The 16,397-nt window shown below is 40.7% G+C and overlaps 1 protein-coding gene across 2 annotated transcripts in view; it reads left to right on the forward strand.

Annotated features, from left to right (window-relative positions):
• dhx15 (DEAH (Asp-Glu-Ala-His) box helicase 15) overlaps positions 1 to 15,770 on the forward strand; it is a 30,066-nt gene extending 14,296 nt beyond the window's left edge. For both annotated transcript variants that reach the window (XM_067523408.1, XM_067523407.1), the window contains exons 7-14: positions 5,654 to 5,740; positions 7,131 to 7,280; positions 7,760 to 7,868; positions 11,491 to 11,682; positions 12,728 to 12,850; positions 12,937 to 13,127; positions 13,944 to 14,113; positions 15,090 to 15,770. In XM_067523408.1, the coding sequence (XP_067379509.1) occupies positions 5,654 to 5,740; positions 7,131 to 7,280; positions 7,760 to 7,868; positions 11,491 to 11,682; positions 12,728 to 12,850; positions 12,937 to 13,127; positions 13,944 to 14,113; positions 15,090 to 15,207 (1,140 nt within the window). In that variant the 3' untranslated portion in view covers positions 15,208 to 15,770. The remainder of the gene's footprint in view (positions 1 to 5,653; positions 5,741 to 7,130; positions 7,281 to 7,759; positions 7,869 to 11,490; positions 11,683 to 12,727; positions 12,851 to 12,936; positions 13,128 to 13,943; positions 14,114 to 15,089) is intronic.
• The last annotated feature ends 627 nt before the right edge of the window (positions 15,771 to 16,397 follow it).

The following is a 16,397-nucleotide window of genomic DNA, read 5'->3' on the forward strand; positions in this document are numbered from 1 at the left end:
TTCCAGAGTTCAAACATTATTCCCGGTTTTTGCCTCCGTTGTTCGAAAGGATGTTGACATAAAAACCGTACCACGGTTGCATAGGGAAAGGATTGAATACTACTTGACTCTGATCTTGTAAGTTTACATGTATTACATATGTTAGGTCATTTCCAGTATTATTTAGCATCACAAATTATAAATTTGCCTCGAAGGGCTGTAGGATCAATACACTTTGTATCCGCTCTCTAGTGTTTATAGGTCTTTGAAAGCTAATAGGTTAATTAAAAGTAGTTAGCTGTACAAAATACTGTTAACTATAAAGTAGGCATAAACACTGTGACCCACCTTAAGAGGATCTTAGCCAAACAAACTCCTTTCCATTATCAAGATTTCAGACTTGTAGAGCAGAGTATCATCACCGTTGCTGTACATGACTGTGTATAGTCTGGCCAGGAGGTAAAATGTAGAGAGAAGAGCACAGGGCCAAGAACACAACCTTAAGGTACTTTTACATCAGAAAATAAATATATTGTGTTTTTTTCAGGAAACGCACTCATTATCTGCTAGATATTTGCAATAGCCATGACAGAGAGAGCCACATTTTTTAGATGGTTTCGCCGTATAAACTGATGGGTGACGTCAAGTGGTGGTATCTGAATCTTAAATTGTGGTTACATCACTTTAGTCTTAATGCTTGTAGGAAATAATGCCAGTAATTGGTAAATTAACACTATTTCCACATTGTAGATCCCAAAACTGGCCAAAGATTTTTGAAGAGTTAAAAGGTTGATGAAGTACTTAAAATGGCCTGCTTTGATGGAACTAAAAGGAAAAAAGTAGTAGTGCACTGTCAGTGGCCCTCTTGAATAGCAGTATTAATTTTTCCTCTTGGTGATCGCCCTTGAGCAGTTTTTACATCGTGAGTTAAGTGCAGTAAATACCGAATTTAATAATCACCGTGTACCCCCTGAACCGTCCAGCCAGCAACCACTTCTGCCTTCAGAAAAGCTTGAATGTATGACCTTTTTCCCTCAGGATCAATTTGTCAGGTGTGTGTAGAATTGGCCGGGGTGGTATCTAAAGTTGCTGTGCTTGAAATAAATGTGCCTCTCCTCCATGTCTGACTGTGTGACTGATCAAGTGAAAAATGCAGAGATGTCATCCAAGCCAGCCCAAGAGGAAGTAGTGAATTAGAATTAACGCTCACCATGTCTGCTGCTACGCATGCTAACGACTGTATTAGGCACTCCTCAATTAACATAAAGCACTAGCACATCATTGCTCTATCTTGCCAGGAAAGCCACTGATCTTCCATTTTTCTTTTTCTTTTTTTTTTTTTTTTTTTTTTTTTTTGGAACAGTTTAATCATTTACAGCTAAGGCAGCAATTGACTAATTACAAACAAAGACTATAATCTCACTTTCCTCTCCAGTGTCTCAAAAATTGCCTCTAACAAATGTGGGGTGATGAGTGCTTGGTTTGCTTTTTAGCGTTGTCACGTTTGGAATATTCCCTCAAATGTCACTCTTGATTCCACCACACATGCATTTCAATGAGCTTTGAATGTGGGCGCGTCAACACAGCTCAAAGCACGTTCTCCTTTTCCCCAGTCAGGCGAAGGCTTTATTTGTCAACAAGGCTGAGTCTTCAAGTAGGGAATGTGAACGATGGCCCGTGTTAGCCATAGTACTTGCTCTCCTGCAGGTAATAACCCAGAAATAACATGCAGAGATGATGCTCTAATGATATTACTGATGAAGAAGCCAGGATTATCCAGTGCAGGAACAGACTGGAAGGAGCCAGCCTGCGTTCAGTGTAATGACCCTGGCCCTGGATAATCCTTCAGAATCAATGCAGTCAATGAGGCCACCCATATGATCATGAAATGTGAGAGGGTGTCATGTGTGGCATCTGCTGGAGCACTGAGAATGTCCCATCGCGCAGGGCGGTGCAACCTCACCATCTCCTTTTTTTTTTTTTTTTGCTGGCCTTTGAAGCATTCCATTCTTTTCATTTCTTGCTGGGATGCTGGCTCATAGTGTCTGCTATGAGACACTTTTGGATAGCTTCTTTTTCGGTCAGCCGCTGTAGTTTCCGACTGCCAAAGGGTGGCTAATTGGCTTCACAATAATGGGATTCCTCTGTAGCTTTGGGTCACTGATAGCCCTTTTCCTTGCAGGAACTTAACAACCCTAACCTGGGGCTTCCCATTACCTGAGCATTTTGGTTCCATGTAACTCAGTGGTACAAGGTTTTTTTTCTCGCAGTTTAATGGGATTTTATAGTTTTTTTTTTTTCATATATGCCATTAAAAAAGGCAAAAGTGGGGCCAACTAAAAACTTTTTATGTGCTGTTTGATAGGATATTGAATTAGGCAGTAACTTGTCCCTGAAGCAGGAGGCGAGTAGTGGAAACCACAGCAGGATAAATGGGAAGATCTTTGTTCAACTCCCTTTGACATTTCAAAATAAAGGGATGCAAACATCTGCACCCAGCCGTGTCTGTCTGTGTGGGTGGTGTGGGGTGAGGTGTCTGGGGTTCTTCCTGACATTAATAACTAAACAGTAATGTGTTTAAAAGTTGATAAGAAATCCTCGCTTAAAAGGTGAGATTTAAAAGTCTCTAAGGCTCACAGCTTGAAGGCAGCCAAATAGGCACACCTGAAAAGAAAGTGTGTCAAGTGTGCAAATGTGGTTCTGTGGACTTACATCAGCACAGACTACATAGATCAGTTGGGTTTTGTGCTTGGCATTTTTTCATAAATGCGAAGAAAGCAGATGGCGACCACCAAATGACTGCCTAGGTCAGCTCCAGCTCGTTCCTGTCTTGGTGGATGTCGAACAAGTAAGCAGGGAAAAGATTTGAGAGTGTGAAGAGGCAATTTTCCAAACGCCTACTTCCGTATTAGTCTGTGACACTGGAGTGGAGGTTGCCAGTAGAGTGGGCTGTGACCCGGCCACCACAGTCTAAAGTGCCATGTTGAATCTAAAGGGTTTCTCCGTCCGGTCTGTTTCCGATGTTATATAAGAAGAATTCACCCTAGCGGCAGTCGGGGTTCGCGTGAGACGAGCTGCAAATCAGTCTCCCTCTCTTCTCTCTTCCCTCCTCCTGTTTATGTATAGGCTGACAGAGGAAAAACCCATTGGGTGTTGTGACTCATTTGATATTTTTTTGCTCAGATTTAGCTGCCATTTCTCACAGACAGTCTTGCTATGGGGGATAATTGTAATAGAAGAAGATCTGAGAGGGTGAGATGATGCGGGTTCACAGTTTCCACATTTGCCTTGTTCTCAGGAACCAGGCAGCTTTTCATTTCCCTTGTTTTTTCTCTCTTTACCTCCTACTTGCAATATTTCTCTGTACAAAGACCGTTAACAGTGACAAGTGCACTGAATCTCAAACCTGCATGAAACTCCAGTTATATAACTAGATGCATGACCCACTGTCACTCAGAGTGAATGATGAATCTACACATGTGATTCAAGTGAATTCACACTTAAATATAAAAAAGATACCTACAGCAACACTCCCGTTACCATCAAAGTACCATCTTTGGTGAGTCGTCTTATATGCACCCTAGGGTGCTTTGCTCGTCTGTTTTGTTACACTAGGTTTTATCTTTGGGGACAATTCACGGTATAATATTTCAGTATTTCTTTGAGCTTTTTTGACTTTTGTAATGTTAAATATTGGGAGTAAAGTGCTTGCTACTACATCTCAAAAGCACTTCTACAGATAATAACAGTCTTCAGTGGAAATGCTATATATTCCAGTGCTCAAGTCCGGGACTCTCAGAATGTTTCAAACTAAAGTTAATGCAAACTCTTGCCGTGCTGTTTGTCTCTGGTGGTGTTAGCACTGTTTTGACAGAAGCAGCATTGCTTAGCACACAGTAAGAGCCAATCAGTGACAATGAGACGCGCACAGTTGGCATGTTCCACATTTTGAGAGACATGGGCTCACATGAGAGATCTACAGCAGCCCTCATTTGGGAGACACAAGATGCTTTGGTGAAGGCGGTTACCGTTGTTAAGCTCTCTGTGTGCTAAAAAGCAGGCCACTTAGGAGGAACCATTACATCAACTATTTTCTGTGATTTTTGAAAAACCCTGGGGAGAGCTTTCCAAGCGAGAGAAGCTGACATCTCCACAAAGCCAAGCAACATGCTGAGGACAGACAGAAACTCTTATCACTATACACACATACTGTACAGTTGAGGGTAAAAGTTAGCATTTCCTTTCTATTGCAGTGGGCAAAAGAGCAAAGCAAATATTTTATTTAATCAACATATATAAAGCATTTTCAGCTAGTACAAATATTATTTTATCATCCCAAGTACCAATGGTTAAAGAGTGTATTGAGAGAAAGTCAGTAAAATATAATGCAAAATTATATTGGTGCAAAAGTTGGCATCCGTATTGATATAACATCTAGATGATGAACTTTAATATGTAAAATCAGGTGTCTCAAAGCAAAGAGTGTCTGCACTTAATGCTTGGTGAATAGCAGCAGATAGAACTGGGTTTTTACATTAAATTTTCAGGGGCAGTGTCGAGCAGTTTGCTAAGAGCAACTAAAACAATGAGACATCTTCACAAAGCTGGAGATGGATAAAAACAAAAACAATTACATGAACACCAATTCCAGAAATGGAAGAAACATGGATTCCAAGAGGTGGAGAGCCAAATAAAAGTCACTAGGAAACTCACTGCAGAGCTATGTAAAAATCTAAGACAACCAGCAGAGGGGACCTGACAAAGTCCTCTGAGGCCTCTAAAGTAAAAGTCCACAACTCAGCAGCCAAGCATCATCTGCACAAGTCCACAGTGTTTGGGAGAAAAGCATGCAGAAAGCCCTGCTTACTTCTAGACCTAAGGCAGTGGGATTGGAGCCAAATGCTGCTCAGAGGGTACCCAAAGAGGTTGGAGGAAGATGTAAAGGCAAAGGGAGGACATTCGAAGGGAAAGGGCACATTTCCTAGAGGGGGATGCAAACTTGCCACAATAGAATTTTCATTATTCGCTAAAGCTTTTTTTTTTTTTTTTTTTTTTTTTAAAAACCCTCCTTGACCCTTTTTGTGACTTGTGCTGGTGAATGAATGTGCATTAAATATGTCAATAAGAAATATATATATATATATTTTTTTTCTACTTCCAAGTAAGGGGTTTTAACATTTTGCACTCAATTGGTACACACACGAGGGTGGAGACAATGCATTTGGAGGAAGGAGCACCTAGCCAGATATCTCCGCAAATGTGTTGGCAACACATGGAGTTTGATTGCAGAAACTGTTGTACTCCCCTGTGGGGCTGCATTAGACAGCATTTGTAGAAAGCACCTTAGAGGCATCTCTACAATCTTCAGTCTAGTTGTTCACATCAGGGAAGAATTTGAAGTTAAAGCGAAGCTGATATCTACGCTTGATTGTCTTTCTTCTTAATTGTGCTTAAGAATTAGTGTGATCTCTAAACTGCTACAGTGCAGAGAAGCACTGCACCTTCTGATTATACAAACTTTGAGTTCTGTGTCTGTGAATCCTCACATGTTGGAATGACTTGCATACAATTAACAATGTCTTTATGTGAGGGGCAGCACGAGTTTGAGCTCTCGTGCGGCCCCGTCAGTCTCCCAAGGTAGGTAATTTCTTAACCCGTGTTCTCATTTCCACAGGTCGTCGTGTCGACAAACATTGCTGAGACATCCCTGACCATCGACGGCGTGGTGTTTGTAATCGATCCTGGATTTGCCAAGCAAAAGGTTAGCTTTCCCCTCCCTCCCCCACCCACCACCGTCTTCTCCCACCAGTCTTTATCTGCTGCGATCATCTGCGTCTGTTGCCTGAAAATCCCCAGATAAACACAGCAGTGCAGAGCTGACAGCAGCAAAGATGGAAAAGCCAGTTATTTATTCCTCTGACATTTCACCAGCCTGGAGCCAAGTTACACACACATGGCACAAAAAGAGATTATATATCCTCTATGGTGGATTGTGTTATTGTACTTTTTTTTTTTTTAGCTGCTTGTATATACAGTATATTAGATTGTGGATATTGATGTGCATTTAACTACAGCGGTGTCTAAAAGTTTGTGAACCCATAAGGATTTTACCTATTTCAGTGTAAATATGATGTTAAATTTGATCAGGTTTGTCCTGCAACTAGATAAAAAGACAAAGGTGAGCAAAAAAATATTTTATTATTATTTATATTTATTTTATACTTATTTACTTGATGTGGTAAATATCCCATGTTAAGTATTTGAGTTTGGAAAAAGCATGTGAACCTGCAGGATTATCAGAATGTTAGAAGGAGAAATTAGAATCAGGAGTTTAAATCAATAATATGACATTTAGGTGTCTGGGAGCCCTTTCCTTATTTAATAATAAAAAAATAAATAAAAATCTGGATCTTCTTTATCAGATCTGATCTTTACAACACAGGATTGTAGAAGTGTGTTGTGGTTAAAGAAAAATAATTTCTGAACACCTTTTGAACAAGAGGTCACCAAGCTGGAAAGCAAAGCAAAAACAATTTATGAACAGTTTGGACTCCACCAGTGTCAGACAGATTGTGCTCAAATGGAGAGCGTGCAACACCACTTTCACCCAACCCTGCTATTGGTTAACCAACAAAAATCGAACCAATAACAAGGTGTATAATGGTCTCTGAAGTCCCAGTGCTGATGCCAGGGCTACGCATTGGATCCGATCCTGCCCTGTTCTTGTAATTGTACTCGTAAAACTTCTCCTATATACCAAGTTAACTTCTGCAGGTAAGCAGAGGTGGAAAAATGTCTGGTTTAGAGTGAAGCTCACTGTACACTCTAATCTGCTAAAGATCCAAATCCAGCAGTGGCTAATATAATTTCCACCATCAGGAGATCCTGAATGGCTGACAATCAGTGACAGAGCCATAAACCCCGTACAAGCATTATCATTTATTTTCATTTTTCATCTGATCACATTTTAAGCAATATTTATGCTGAAATTAAAAAAAATTAAGTATTTGAACTAGTATCTAAAGTATTTAAACCTTCAAGCTCCACTTATACATAAACTTACTGTACATCCAACCAAACACTGAGCATAGTTAAACCCCCCCCCCCACAATTCAGCTGACATTTAATTATTCTGTGCTTTTTCCTATCAGGTGTATAACCCTCGTATTAGAGTGGAGTCACTTTTGGTGACAGCCATCAGCAAGGCCTCGGCACAGCAAAGGGCAGGCCGTGCTGGGCGCACACGTCCCGGAAAATGTTTCCGTCTTTACACCGAAAAAGCTTACAAGACAGAAATGCAGGTAAGAAACAAAGTGGTTTGAATATAATTTTAAATTCAATGAGGTGTAAACAGTGGGTTATCATATCTTACATTCTTTAATGCCAAAACAACTCTGTATTCCGGCACAGCTACCTTCTTGCTGTAAATGTTCTCTATTATGCAGTGTTTGCTCTTACAACTCCATGATTCACAGTTCAGCTGCATTATAATTCCAAGAGCTTGGTGCTAAACCGCCGTGCCTCTGCTGTTCCTCAAAACCAGCGCTAACAACATCGCCACCTTGTGACAAATGAACCTGCAATCACACAGTTCTCCACTTTAGCAGATTAATTCTTTCACGTCACACTGAGTGGCAGTGGGAATTTTTTAAACAAGGCTAATAGCCCTTCAAATGCCCTAGTCTCTGGGTCTCTGTTCGAGTTGATATGAGCGGCGCATGAGGAGATAATAATCACCCTAATTCATTTTGAATTGTTCTTGGTCTCCTAACTGTCACAGGACAACACATATCCAGAGATTCTGAGGTCTAACCTTGGTTCAGTGGTGCTGCAGCTGAAGAAGCTGGGAATTGATGACCTGGTGCACTTTGACTTCATGGACCCACCAGGTTAGCTCAACGAGATACATTTCCGCAACTTGTCTTGTCATTTTCTCTATTATGTTTTTTGTTATGGTCAGAACATTATGTAAAATGTGTTTGAAGTTGTAGTAATTAGGGTTTTTTATAGGGGTGGGAAATGAAACTGTCTATGAGACAACGTTGTGCATCAACCGAAAAACATGTTAATTTGTTTAGATACGAGTAAGCACGCAAGTTACAAACTACAACATGGTGTGATTAAAAGTATGGCTTCCCTTCAGACAAGAAAAAGGCGAGACACAGTGCAGTGCATGTGAGAAGCTAATTAGCTGCACGTCTGGTTGCAAGTTAAATCTGGCCGAACGTATGAAGCAGCGCAGTGCCAGACTGAAAGAGTGGACGGTGTTTGATGACATAAGATTTACCTAGCTCATTTTTATCTTCGATTCATCTTCCAGAAATGATCAATAAACATCTCCCCACTTCACTTTAACACGTGAGCAGATCCAGCAATAGGAAACAAAAAGTAATAAAATTATGTTTACAATAAAACTGCGATGACATAAAGAGGATGACGGTCAAATGTTGGATGTGAGGATAAATGATGGCACAATTAACAGTTAACGATCATAATAAAGTGTGGTAATGATACTTTTTACAGAAGAAATGATACTGAAATCTGGATTTTGATCGATACAGTTTGAATCAGTAAAAAGGCAGTTAGAAAGTGCAATGAAATCTGGAAACATTATTTTAACTGTGACTGCTTGATGTGCAGTGTCGAATCTGGGTTGGCTGTGTCACTTGGGATCTTAGAAAAGATGACAAAACAAAGATAAAATGATGTTGGCAGATATCAAATACTGTGTAGTGAATGTTTGGAGATTTGAGGATAAGTGCTGACAGACATGGACTACACAGTGGTGTTTTGCAACTTTAATGAGCAGTCTACTTTTAGTTTAGATTATTGCTTTTCAAAGTGGATAAAGACAGTGGTGTGTGGAGTATCCAGGCTGATTAGTCACTTTATGTTCTGGCTGTGTCTGTATTTCTTGCACATCTGAATTATGCTGAATCTAGTCTAAACGGTCCTTGTCTCGTCAAGCCACCAAGTTAGGCCATTCTCCAGTGGAGTGTGTGTCCTGACACCTTCCCGAGCAGACCACCCATTCTGTCCCTATGCTTAACCTCCCCCTCCTTCCCCCCCCTCCCTTTTCTCACCATAATATAGTTTTCATCTCACCTCTGAGATTAAACCCATCTCTCCCCGTCCACTGTGGCAAACGCCATTTTGAGAATGAAATTGGTTACATCAATAGCAGCACTATCACCTTGGCTATTGCCTTCCCTTTATATTCCTCCAGTGAAACGTGACTGACCTCCACCAGCACCCCCACATTTCTCACAAAACGCAAGGGTAAGCGTCAACATATGGGATTGGCCTTGTCTGCTAAGTCTAACTGGGAAAGAGTGGGGTGAGGGGAAAAGGGGAGGATTACCTCTTTTTTTTATTTTTTATTTATTTGATCCATCTCACTCCTGAGGACACTGGAAGCTGAAGTTAGTTGGTTGCAACAAATGAAGTCTGTGAGAGTTTCTGAACAGGGTCTTCATGATATCCAGTTACAGTGGATCAATTTTGATACACTTTTGTCAAAGGCCAACCTCAGAATAAATGGACAGGTCAGAGCTGTGTCCTTAGAGAATCAAGAAATGGAGGAGAAACAATGGCACTGAATGAACTCTGGGATTTGTTTTATCTTTTCTATTTGCAAGTTATGTTTTAAACCCAAAATGGCTGAACGTTCTTCTAATTCATATTCAAATCCCATAGTTTGATGATAAATGTTTTTTTGTTAGCTGACTTTAAATTAAAACACTAAGTTTTAGTTTAAGGTGTTTTCTCCCTGATGGTGAAGTATGGAGGCCCCAAAACAACAGTACCTTTATCCTTTTGACTATAAAGTTAGTGGAAACCTCGATTTTCAGTCAAATATCTGGTTTAACCCACCCCCCTCCCCCCCCAATCACTCACTAAACACAGGAGTGAGTGTCAGGCAGCCAACCAAATGGAAAATCTAAAAGAAATCAGTAGCGATTTACACAAGGACTTGGCTGGGTGGGATTCATTTGCCTTGTGACATTTGCGAAGAAGTACCTTTCAAAGCCAAAATGGTTTAATGTAACTTTAGCCTTTCATCTCATTGATTTGGCCCTTGGTTAATATATCGTATTTTTGTGTGTTGAGTCAGTCAATACTTACTTTGTGATGAGCCCTGTTGTGTATAGATTGAATTTCCACACAGGTTTATCATGCTAGCAATACTTGGAAATCTGATTTTCACCCTCAGTTCAGCCCCACGCAAGCCACTGGTGTTGTAACCTATGTGGCCGGCACTCACTTAGTGTTTAAAAAAAAAAAAAAAAGTAGCTTTGATCCCCCAAATCAATATTTGTTAATCATAAAAAAATGCCTCCTTGCTGTTTGAAATTGAATTTATTTGGGAGCACTTGCGAGAAATGAGAGTGAATGAACATTGGAGCCGGCGCTTGAAGCTAATTTTCAGTTAACATGCAACTGGTCATTAGGCTTCAGCTCTCGGCAGCCAAAGGTCAATAATTGCATCTGGAGGAAAAATCTTTTATCCAAACGTTGGAAGCCTTTTGTGTTGAAGCATTAAGTAGAAAGTTCCCCTGTAATTGCATTAGTTGTTTAGAATTGCCTGAGCGGAGGATGAAAAATGAGCTCTGCCATGATTACTTCTCTGCTAAGTTGCTGTCTAGCATAGCTCTGGCCATCACACACAGAGAGCCTTCTCATTTTGATTCACCTCATGCTCTGTGCCAACACACAGCCTCCCTTTGTTTGAGTGTCTGTATCTTTTCTTAACTCACATTTGTCTTCTATTAAAGGTCCAAGTGTAGCTCCATTGTTTTCTCAGCTTTTTCCTTGGGCTTTCTTTTCACTACTGAGTTTATATCTTAACTAATTAGCTCTACACCACAGGGCTTAGAGTCACATTTTAACTTATATTTTCTAACTAAAACGTAATAAACTCAGTGTTTTTCTTTCTTCTGTTTGGGACAATGATGTATGATTTTATTTATTTTTATTTATTTATTATTTTAGTTGTTGCTTTAATCTGAAAAATGTGAGTATATTGTTTAATACGACTCCTCACAAGCGTGACTGCGGTTGCAGCTTTAGATATTCATCAGTAGCAATGAATTTGCTGATCAATTTTTGACTGATTGTTTTGTCTCCAAGAAAAAGGTTAAATTTGTTGAGCCCTACTTTTAAATATGCTATTTCATTTTTCCAGTGATCTAAAACTGATCCAAAAGCATCTAGTCCCCTCAACTTTTGACACCTTACAAACAAGCAGCAAGCTTCAGAAGCTGAAATTAGGGAATGTTTTACATCTTGCTTGAAAAATGGGTTCAAGAAAAGTGGAGTTTTGTTTAAAGGTTGTTGACTTACACGGGAGTGTTCATCAGCACCGACTGTTCCAAATTATTCTCCTCAAGTGTTGACGTGATGAAAGAATGACACTTTTGCAGATTGTTCAGTCCCTGTCATCTGTGTGTGTTTTGCCCCTGGGCTTGGAATGTTTCAATGGCCCATCTCCCCCTATTCTATCTTCCTCAGCCCCAGAGACCCTGATGCGAGCCCTGGAATTGCTGAACTACCTGGCAGCGCTCAATGACGACGGTGACCTGACAGAGCTGGGCTCCATGATGGCAGAGTTCCCCCTGGACCCCCAACTGGCCAAGATGGTCATTGCCAGCTGTGAATTCAACTGTTCGAACGAGATCCTCTCCATCACTGCCATGTTGTCAGGTAATGCTCAGGCCCGGCCCGCTGTGTGGGTCGGAGCTGCTACTCTTTCCATTACCTGTGCTCATGGACCATGCTGCATAAATGACCAGTGAGCTTAAAGGAAACGCACGGCAGCTTCTGCATCATGTCAATGTGTTTTCCCTCTGTGAGTCCTTATTTTATTATAGTTATATGGCCATGATGATTTCAATGGGTCTATTTAACCCGTACCTGAATGTTAGTTTAAGATAATATACACCCTCATTAACATATTACTTAAATCAGATTTTATATGTATTTCAGAAGTAGTAATCTTGCTTGGAGTTAGTGTAATATGTACCAGCTGAAGTTAACTACAAGGCAAGCAGAGGATGAAGTCAGTGGTGTCAGCTATTATTGGTGAGGAAGGGGAGGGGGGATACATGTCTGTACAAAACGTATAGGTGTAGCTGGAGCAGCACCGGTGTGCTCCAGCAGTAATTGCACTTTAGGCTTGCCAAAGCAGAATGCTGCTCATTGAGATGAATCTTGACGCCTTTGAAGGGAGCGTGAGGGTCTTTGAGAGCGGGGAAATGGATTTAACTAGCTGTTTGAACGTGGCATGCACTTAAAGCAGGTGTTTAAGGATGGCAGGTTTTTGCTGAGTTCATTAGAGTAAGCAGCGAGAGTACACCTGAGAATGGTGCCACCACAGCAACTAACTACGCGACTCAATAAATACAGCTTTTACCCATTAAAGTCACGATCAAGCAGGTTTGACGTTAAGCAATTCAGAGTCAGTTCACAGTGAAGAGAGGTCAGAACCAGAGCCATTTTACAATTTCTTTATTCTTGCTTCAGTATTGGGTCTATGACATAGGCTTTATGTTAGAACTGGGAATCGCATGCTTGCTGTACCTTGTATAAAGCCATTGCATCAGAACGGAGAAACCCATTTTCCACACTACAGTGTTCCCTGTGAAGTGCTCTGTGCCTCTGTAGAGCTGAGGCCTTGTTCTTCTCTGTGGGATTTGCTTAACTTATCCCTATGGGCGGCTGTGTTGGGGCCTATACCAACCTTGTTTAGTCCCGCAGTGCTTTGTCCGACCAACGGAGGCTAAAAAAGCGGCAGACGAGTCCAAGATGCGCTTTGCCCACATCGACGGAGACCACCTGACGCTGCTCAACGTTTACCATGCCTTCAAACAAAGTGAGTAGAGCATTCGAACGCTCTCTTTTCATTAAATAAATCTCATGTTGTCTTCATTTGTTTATACTGACCCTTGTCTCGCACAGACCACGAGTCTACCCAATGGTGCTACGACAACTTCGTCAACTACCGCTCGCTGATGTCGGCGGACAACGTTCGCCAACAGCTGTCCAGGATCATGGACCGCTTCAGCTTGCCGCGACGGAGCACCGAGTTCAGCAGCAGAGACTACTACGTCAACATCCGCAGAGCGCTGCTCACCGGCTTCTTCATGCAGGTCAGGGGGGGTCCCTCATTGAAGTTCTTTGCTTACACAAACATACATTTATGTTGTCACGAGAACAATTTAGCCTCCAATTATTGTGTCATTAGTGCCATTCACCACCAAATGAGTTCCTATTTCATCATTTTAGCAAATGCCATCTTTGTATTCAACTCCACTGCTAATTTGATGCTCACTGAAGTTTGCACTTGTGTTGTTTTATCAGTGGAAATAGCAGTGTTACTGTGCAAACCATTTGTACAGAGTAGCAATACAGCTTAGATGTTTATTGTAATGGATAGCCTCCATTTTTAACACACACACACACACACACACGCGCTTAGTTTTAAACACACAAGGAATAAAGTCCATTTGTGCCTCGCTCAAGGAAACAAATGGCATTTTGCGAGAAGCCATTTTCAGGGCTACCTGAAACAAGCCACATGACAAGTTGAATTATTGTGGTAATATTAAAATATTTGTCAACATTAACCTTTATCTTGGAGACAAATTTGCAGTTCATGTTGGAGCTTTCACAGCATTTGAGATCATGTCTTTGTTTGGAAAGGCCTTCATTGAGACTGATTGCCTTGGCTAATCACACCAGCCACTGCACTTTTACCAAGTATCTGCAAAGAATGGAGAAAATTACTCAATGCCTGGTTATAAACAAGTGTGTCTCTGTCAGTTTTTTTTTTAATCAAAGCGTTTGTCAGAAGTAGATTAAATAGTAAATGTGTTTTACTTTAGTGTTTTTCTTTCTGTCCTTTAGTATGGATTTCAGTGTGTTTTTGTGGCTGTGACCCTGTTCTTTTTCTGGCCTGTAAACAGGTCGCTCACCTGGAGCGCACTGGCCATTACCTGACTGTGAAGGACAACCAGGTCGTACAGCTGCACCCCTCCACTGTGCTGGACCACAAACCCGAGTGGGTGCTCTACAACGAGTTTGTGCTCACCACCAAGAATTATATCCGCACATGCTCTGACATCAAACCAGAGTGGTAAGTGGAAGCGGTTAAAAAGAACTTTAATTAAATATTTTTTTTACGTTTAAACCTATATTGAAACTGGTTACTTTTTACGTCATAGTGTGCATAAGTGAAATGAGGGAATATTGAAATGAAAAGAAGAAGAAAAAATTAACAGCTTGGATTTCTGCACATTCTGCGTGTTTTTGTTTTCACAATAGTTTTATCAGAGGTCAGTTTTCTTACACATCGCGTGTGTCTGTGTGTGTTCCTGTGGGTGTGTCGTCACATCTGTTAAGCTTGTCGTGGGAAGAAATTCTTGGAAAACTAACATTAGCCCATCGTGATATTTGTCCTCTGCAACTGTGTGTAAGAATGTACAAACCGTACGATGAACACTTACGGGCAACACACGGAGGAGGTGTATAGTTCATGTCAACATCCTCACCTGTTGTCTAAACCTGGTCGCCGGTGGCAACTTGAAACACTTTATTGCGTCATGACACGCCACTGGCAATCAGTTCTTAGCATCAGTGTGCATAAATTCTTGAGAAAAGCAGCAACTTTACTGTGCGTGTGTGTGTGTTACACTTGTGAAGTAAAGGTGAAAGTCAGCACCGAAATATTTGCAACAATTAAGCCATTTCTACCTAAAAAAGTCTTATGTGATCCATTCATCAAAATTGTTGCCAATTAAGTTTTTGTTTGATCGACTTGTAAACTAATTGTTTCATCTGTACACAACCATTAACCATAAATAAATGAGGTATTTGCCTCAGGAGTACAGGCTTGTTATCACACTACAACAGTTACAACAGTCCTACCTGCATTTCTCTTTGCCCTGTGTGACCTCAGACAGTTAAATATCAAATTTGTTGTGCCTGCATCTAAAGTAGCAGTCACTGTGTGAATATGGAAGAACGGCGTTCTCCCACATGTAAACAGTGACGACATTTTTTTTTTTTTTTTTTTTCTTTTGTGACTAATGTTTACTTGCTTTCTTTCCTAGGCTGGTGAAAATTGCCCCGCAGTACTATGAGATGAGTAACTTCCCCCAGTGTGAAGCAAAGAGGCAGCTGGAGCGTATCATTGCAAAACTCTCATCAAAGGAGTACACTCAGTACTAAGAAGGTTTGCATGTGCTACACCAGCATCCTCTGCATTTGTACAGTCCAATCTGAACTCATTTGAGCACTGTGTATATATATATATTTTATACATCCACAAACTTAATTTTGAATTATGGCTCTTGTCTTTCCATGGTTGATGTATTTTCATACTCTGTGAACAGTGTCCTGTTACCTCTAAAGGCCAACTTGTTTCAAATTTTATTTTTTTTAATTAATTTTTTTTTGATGCCAAGAATGACAGGCACTATTAGAAATGGATTGTATGACTACATATCAGGAAATAGTCATTTCTGCCTGAAGCATAATATTTTATGTAAATTTCTAAATTCCCCATAAAGACATCAATAATAACAAATCCCAGCTCTGGATTCTTGGCTGCTGTTTTGCTTCTTTCAAAACGGCATTAGCCCGTGGAGAGAAGCTTTTGATCCACTGTAATTTATACTGTATTTTGACGCAGTCATAGTGTAATGTTCTCTTGTCATGGAGATACTCAGAGGGGCATCCTGGTCACGTTTACTGTCAAGGGTTCAACTTAATAAAATGACTTTGTAATAAAACGTTTTCCAGTGTCAGCATTAAAATAACAGGATAATCTGTGCATAAACTTTTCACTTAACTCCCACACACACACGTACACTCACTGAGCAGTCACGTTTTAACCTGCCACATCCAGCTCATTTCCTTCCTCTTCAGGGAAGTTAAATCTTCTTACTGGGATATTGATAGCTTCAGAAACAGTTGGAGTGAGGGGGAATGTTAATTACAAATGTTTCAGAACAAGATCAGTGTGAAATCCCTGCTGTGCTGAAGCCTGTTCTGGCTGCACTGCTTTGTGTCAGTGCCTCCTTAATGTGGAAGGTAAAGCTTGGAGTTGGGAGAAGCATGAATTCTAAGCACTGCAGTGACCTAAAAAAATAATCGGACCAACAGTTATTGCCATTAGTTTATTCTTGATTTATTTATTACAAACCACCACTGTCTTTTCAACTTTGAATCCAGCATCAAATTTAAAAGGATTTTCTTCACAACAAAGGGAAACAAACTTTGTTGCGACACTTCTCCCTCTCATTGTGTTGGGTCAGCAGCTTAACAGCTAACAAGCTGCCTGTGGGAGGCAGAGCGTCCATTTCCATCAAGAGTTTCTACCACGAGACCTGAGAGGATCCTCTGGAGTTCATTCTGGA

This window comes from Channa argus, chromosome 12 (assembly GCF_033026475.1).
Source record: "Channa argus isolate prfri chromosome 12, Channa argus male v1.0, whole genome shotgun sequence".
Lineage (NCBI taxonomy): Eukaryota > Metazoa > Chordata > Actinopteri > Anabantiformes > Channidae > Channa > Channa argus.